The sequence below is a fragment of the Triticum dicoccoides genome, chromosome 3B (genome assembly GCF_002162155.2).
Source record: "Triticum dicoccoides isolate Atlit2015 ecotype Zavitan chromosome 3B, WEW_v2.0, whole genome shotgun sequence".
Lineage (NCBI taxonomy): Eukaryota > Viridiplantae > Streptophyta > Magnoliopsida > Poales > Poaceae > Triticum > Triticum dicoccoides.
In genome coordinates this window covers 18,894,771-18,901,190 of record NC_041385.1, presented here as the reverse complement: position 1 = coordinate 18,901,190, position 6,420 = coordinate 18,894,771, and the positions used below count along the sequence as shown (strand labels likewise).

General features: G+C 46.3%; 1 protein-coding gene and 1 pseudogene across 1 annotated transcript in view; both read right to left on the bottom strand.

The window, feature by feature from the left end:
• Window positions 1–701: 701 nt before the first annotated feature.
• LOC119279120 lies at window positions 702–2,772 on the bottom strand (annotated as a pseudogene).
• A 1,864-nt stretch (window positions 2,773–4,636) lies between these two features.
• Window positions 4,637–6,420, bottom strand: part of LOC119280550 (probable L-type lectin-domain containing receptor kinase S.5) — a 7,929-nt gene continuing 6,145 nt past the window's right edge. Inside the window, exon 2 of the mRNA XM_037561366.1 lies at window positions 4,637–5,695. Within this exon, the coding sequence (XP_037417263.1) occupies window positions 4,887–5,695 (809 nt within the window). The 3' untranslated portion in view covers window positions 4,637–4,886. The remainder of the gene's footprint in view (window positions 5,696–6,420) is intronic.

The following is a 6,420-nucleotide window of genomic DNA, read 5'->3' as shown; positions in this document are numbered from 1 at the left end:
CCCATATGCCGTACGAACTGAAGTCTCCATGATACGTTGATAGAGAAATAGATATTGAATTCGTGATGTAGTTAGTTCAAGTAAAGAAGCGATGAAGAAGGGCATACAATATATTTCAATGTAGATGTGCAACATATATATTCTCCTTTTACAGAAATAATATCATCTAATACACTATGCTCCCTAATATAGAGCTCCCATTCAACTGATGTCTTATATTTGGATTTGGTTCACAATTTTGTCTGCATCAACGATTTCTCAAGTAGCCCTCTCATTCAATTGAAGTAATCAATTTTTGATTTGTTCCATCATTTTGACTATGTCAATGATTTCTCAAATTAATCGATACAAAGTAGCCTAAAAACACATCAGTCGCGTGCATCCTCTCATCACCTACAAAAGAGAAGCGTCAACATGTGACACTGTAGCACCAATATAATACATTGCGGCCACCGGCGCAAGAAATTTCCCCACATAAGTATGAGCTGATAAGCAGATAAGACAAAATCACACTGTTAAGAAAACCCACCAAAACATCGCATTATATAAATGAAAATTATGTAATCCCAACAACAAAAATGGTGTAGCAAAGAGCCACAACCCTTCTAGTACATGTAATATTCGACGCAACTAGACACATACGAACTAAATGGGATGTTATTAGCTTCACCAACCTTCAATGCGACTAGACACGTACGATGTCAATAGGTTGTTGCCACCCCCGTGGCATCATCGCTACTTAATGACATGTCTTCCTCCAACTGAGTGCTCGTGATCGTTGCCGGTTCGTCAAATTCCACGGGGATCCATCCGCCTTCTGGGTGCCACACGAAGGTGGGCTTCACTAGTGGCACATCTGATGGGGGCGCAGATTTTGCATCGATCTGCACCACCTCAGCCATGCTTGGGCGGTCTGACGGGTTAAGGTTGGTGCATGCCAACCCAAGAAGTAGCAAGCGATTAGCAACGTCAGGGTCGAACTGTCCGTGCACCTCATCATCCACGGCTTCAAGCAGCCTTCCCTCCTGGTGAGCTGTTCAAACCCGGTCAGTGAGCAGTCGAAAGGACTCATGGTAGCCATGGAGTGCCCGCCTTCCGGTGACGACCTCCAGGATCAATACCCCGAGTGCGTAAATGTCAGTTCCGCGTGTGGCCTTATGGCTCACCGAGTACTCCGGCGCGATGAAGCCCCAAGTCCCCGCAACACCGATATCTGTGTAGGAGTTCTTTTCCAGGGAGGTGACAATACGAGCGAGGCCGAAGTCACCGAGGCGCCCATGGAAGGAAGAGTCGAGCATGATGTTGCTCGCCTTGATGTCGCGGTGGAGCACCACGTGCTCGTGCTCGTGGTGGGACGTAGTGGAGCCCCGCGGCGACATCCATGATGACGTCGTAGCGGGCGTTCCATGCTAGGAGCACAATGGTGTTCTGTGGGTTCTCACTTGCGCGAAACAGGTGTTGGTCCAGGCTGCCATTTGGCATGTACTCGTAGATGAGCAGGAGTTCACCTTTCTGATAGCACCAACCTGAAAGAAATTAATATTAAAAAGAAATGTTGAAATATATACTCTCTCCGTTTCAGTTTCATGCTTTTGAGATTTAACTTTTATCATTAATTAGATCGAGCAAATAATATAGTCCCTCTGCATCAAATTATAAGACACCATGTATCAAAAAGATCTTATATTTTAATACAAAGAGAGTATAAGTCTTCCCTAAAAAAAGGAGTATAAGTCATATGTTTCAAATATGATTTCTATTTTTGTAAGCATCACCTATGTTTCATTGGTTAAATTAATGGACAAACTTGAAGGGGGGAATAGGAAGAGTGCATGGCAAAAAATGATTGATTGGTGAAGAAATTTCGTGCCAACAAGCGGCACGATATTTCAGTGATGCAGACGGTTGATGACATCGACCTCTGCGAGGAAGTCATCATAGCAAGAGTAAATTGCACAAAACCACCACTTTGAAGGCTAGGTTTGCGAAAAACACTACAATACATTTTTTTGCAGAAAACACCATGTCTACGGTAATCTTTTTGCAAAAATCACTGATCGGCGGATCTTGCGCTGTTAAGTAAGATTATGACAGATAGGTCCAATTTTTCGCTGACGTGGCATAACATTTTACCCAAGACATCGTTAGACGGGTAAAAAAGCTAAAACACCCGCAAGTTTTTCCCCATGTGCTGCCCAGGCCCTTGCCATGTCCTGCCACACAGTCAGCTGCCTCGATGGCGCCGGTCACCACCATCCGCCAGCCGCCGCCGTGCTCACCTTCCTGCCTCGCCGCGCTCTAGCCTCTGCCAGCTCCGCCCGCCTCTGCTCAACCGCGCCACCGCCGCCATGCACCGTCCAGGCGGGTAAGGGCCGACCTCGAGCAGGCCCCGACGCTCCCCGCGCCCCTCGATAGGAGCTGCAGATGGCGGTGCGCGCACGCGCTCCAGGCGTCGCACCTCCGGCGAGGGATGTCGCGCTCCTCTGTCGCCCCGTTCTGCCCCCAGCGCCGCCACATCCGGATCCGGCGAGGGAGGCCGCGCCACCGCCCCGATTTGGCCTCCGCGAAGAGATGCCCATCGACGGTTGCCGGATCCGGCGAGGTATGCCACGCCGCCGCCCCGATTAGCCTCCAGCGCGAGGATGCGCCCAGCGCCGGCTGCGGGATCCGGCGAGGGATGCCGTCGCTGCCCCGATTTGGCCTCCTCCGCGAGGAGGTGCCTAGCTCAGGCTGCGTTGACCGCCCCAACCTGTGGCGAGGATCTGATTGCATTTTTTCTTTTTGCTTTAGGGGTGTCTGTGTGAAATGTATGGACTAGTTTGTAAAATTAGATTAAAATTGACCTAGCATGAAATTTTATGCCACGTAGGCAAAAAGGGGCCCCAACTGTCATAAGTGTGCTTAACAGAGCCAAATCCGCCGATCGGTGGTTTTTGCAAAAAGATTACTGAAGACATGGTGTTTTCTGCACAAAAAATGTATTGTAGTGTTTTTCGCAAACCTAGCCTTTAAAGTGGTGGTTTTGTGCAATTTACTCTCATAGCAGCGGTCATCATTACGCGTGAACTTCTTCACTGCCACATCGATGTCGATGCGTGTCTTGGCCGTCCCTGACCCCGGGGAGCGCAGTGTTCCCCTGTACGCGGCTCCAAAGCCTCCTTTACCTAGCTTCCTTGCTTGGTCAAAGTTGTTGGTGGCCTTCCTCACGGTGGCGTACTTGAACTCCCTGGGCGTCCTGGGAAGTGTTGATGGTATAATTTGGCTACTTACTATATGATGAGCCAAATTAAATCAATTATTTATTAAGCTGATCGGTCAATGAATTGTTAAACTGTTGCCACATGAATTTTTATGGAAGGTGAAGATACAAGTTCTATGAAGAATCATATAAAAGATAAAGCCAAAGGTCCAAGATGAAACAAGCCAACTTTGGTTGCTAATCATTGTTACAACTACTGTACTAATGATACCTCCTGATATGTGATCTCCTGTTGTCTCAACGAAGACAACATTTTTTTTATCAACCGTGTCCTAAAATTTAAACTAGGTGCTGGATGTAAACTGTGGCGTTGTGGTGTGCGCCCGCGGAGATCTCAATGGATTAACGGATTAACGGATTCGGTGAGCACCGCGGAGATCTCAATGGATTAACGGATTAACGGATTAGTCGGTCGGTAGTCACGGGAGCAACCTCCAGGAAATCTCGTTGTACTTTCTGACTTGGACAGCCAAAACGCGTTGAACTTTCTGACTTGGACAGCCAAAACGCGTGCACTCCTTTTAATATCTGTGTTGTATCTTGTACGTGGAGCAGGACTAAGTTGACATTTTTTGGAGCGAGTGTAGTCCTAAAAAAACGTCTTACATTGTTCTAAAAACCGTCTTACATTATGGGACGAAGGGAGTAGCTGTTTATTTTCATCCCTTAACTTATCGACACTTGCGGATTTGATCCCTCAACCTCATCGGCAGCGTGGTGTGACCGTGTGAGAGCAAGACCCTTTTTTCCATATGGACCATGTCTTTCAATAGCACTACCAGGCACTACCATGTGACTATTCCAGTTAAGGAACGAAATGTATACTTATCTCTTTATAACTAATAAAGTCTGTCTCATATGAACAATTAGCTAGCTATATGGTACTCCCTCCGCTCGGAATTACTGGTCCAAGAAATGAATGTATCTAGATGTATTTTAGATGATACGTTGATAGAGAAATAGATATTGAATCCGTGATGTAGTTAGTTCAAGTAAAGAAGCGATGAAGAAGGGCATACAATATATTTCAATGTAGATGTGCAACATATATACTCTCTTTTTACAGAAATAATATCATCTAATACACTATGCTCCCTAATATAGGGCTCCCATTCAATTGATGTCTTATATTTGGATTTGGATCACAATTTTGACTGCATCAATGATTTCTCAAGAAGCCCTCTCATTCAATTGAAGTAATCAATTTTTGATTTGTTCCATAATTTTGACTATGCCGATGATTTCTTAAATTAATCGATACCAAGTAGCCTAAAAACACATCAGTCGCGTACATCCTCTCCTCACCTACAAAAGAGAAGCGTCAACATGTGACACTGTAGCACCAATATAATACGTTGCGGCCACCGGCGCTAGAAATTTCCCCATATAAGTACGAGCTGATAAGCAGATAACGGAAAATGACACTGTTAAGAAAACTCACCAAAACATCACATTATATAAATGAAAATTATGTAATCCCAACAACAACAATGGTGTAGCAAAGAGCCACAACCATTCTAGTACATGTAATATTCGACGCAACTAGACACATACGAACTAAATGGGATGTTATTAGCTTCACCAACCTTCAACGCGACTAGACACATACGATGTCAATTGGTTGCTGTCACCCCCTGGCATCATCGCTACTTAATGACATGTCTTCCTCCAATTGAGTGCTCGTGATCGTTACCGGTTCTTCAAATTCCACGGGGATCCATCCGCCTTCTGGTGGCCACATGAAGGTGGGCTTCACTAGTGGCACGTCTGATGGGGGCGCAGATTTTGCAACGATCTGCACCACCTCAGCCATGTTTGGGCGGTCTGACGGGTTAGGGTTGGTGCATGCCAACCCAAGAAGTAGCAAGCGATTAGCATCGTCAGCGTCGAACTGTCCGTGCACCTCATCATCCACGGCTTCAAGCAGCCTTCCCTCCTGGTGAGCTGTCCAAACCCAGTCAGTGAGCAATCGGAAGGACTCATGGTAGCCATGGAGTGCCCGCCTTCCGGTGACGACCTCCAGGATTAATACCCCGAGTGCGTAAATGTCAGTTTTGCGTGTGGCCTTATGGCTCACCGAGTACTCCGGCGCGATGAAGCCCCAAGTCCCCGCAACACCGATATCTGTGTAGGAGTTCTTTTCCAGAGAGGTGACAATACGAGCGAGGCCGAAGTCACCGAGGCGCCCACGGAAGGAAGAGTCGAGCATGATGTTGCTCGCCTTGATGTCGCGGTGGAGCACCATGTGCTCGTGCTCGTGGTGGACGTAGTGGAGCCCCGCGGCGACATCCATGATGACGTCGTAGCGGGTGTTCCATGCTAGGAGCGCAACGGTGTTCTGTGGGTTCTCACTTGCGCGAAACAGGTGTTGGTCCAGGCTGCCATTTGGCATGTACTCGTAGATGAGCAGGAGTTCACCTTTCTGATAGCACCAACCTGAAAGAAATTAATATTAAAAAGAAATGTTGAAATATATACTCTCTCCGTTTCAGTTTCATGCTTTTGAGATTTAACTTTTATCATTAATTAGATCGAGCAAATAATATAGTCCCTCTGCATCAAATTATAAGACACTTTAGTCGCGGTCCTCCTCCCCAACCGCGACTAAAGGTACCCTTTAGTCGCGGTCCTCCTCCCCAACCGCGACTAAAGGTCCGTGCTAGAACTGGCGCGGTGCGGTGGGATGTTTAGTCCCACCTCGCTAGCCGAGAGGCTTCGACAGTGGTTTATAAGCGCGGCTGCGCTCACCACTTCGAGCTCCTCTCAAATGCAGGCTTACGGGCCTATTCTGTCACTATGTGCCTGTGGCCTACTGGGCCTTCTGCGGGCCTGAATCCTGGCCCTGTAATGGGTTTCTAGTCGTATTCAGGCCGTGGTGGCCCAGTAGGTGGCATATTTTTTTTTCTTCCTTTTTTCTTCTGTTTTTTTCTTATGTTTTTCTTCTGTTTGTTTTTTTCTTCTGTTTTTCCTTTTTTCTTCTGTTTTTTTCTTCTGTTTTTTTCTTCCTTTTTCTTCTGTTTTTTTCTTCCTTTTTCCTTTTTCCTTTTTTCTTCTGTTTTTTTCTTCTGTTTTTCCTTTTTTCTTATGTTTCTCTTCTGTTTTTCCTTTTTTCTTCTGTTTTTTTCTTCTGTTTTTTTCTTCTGTTTTTTTCTTCCTTTTTC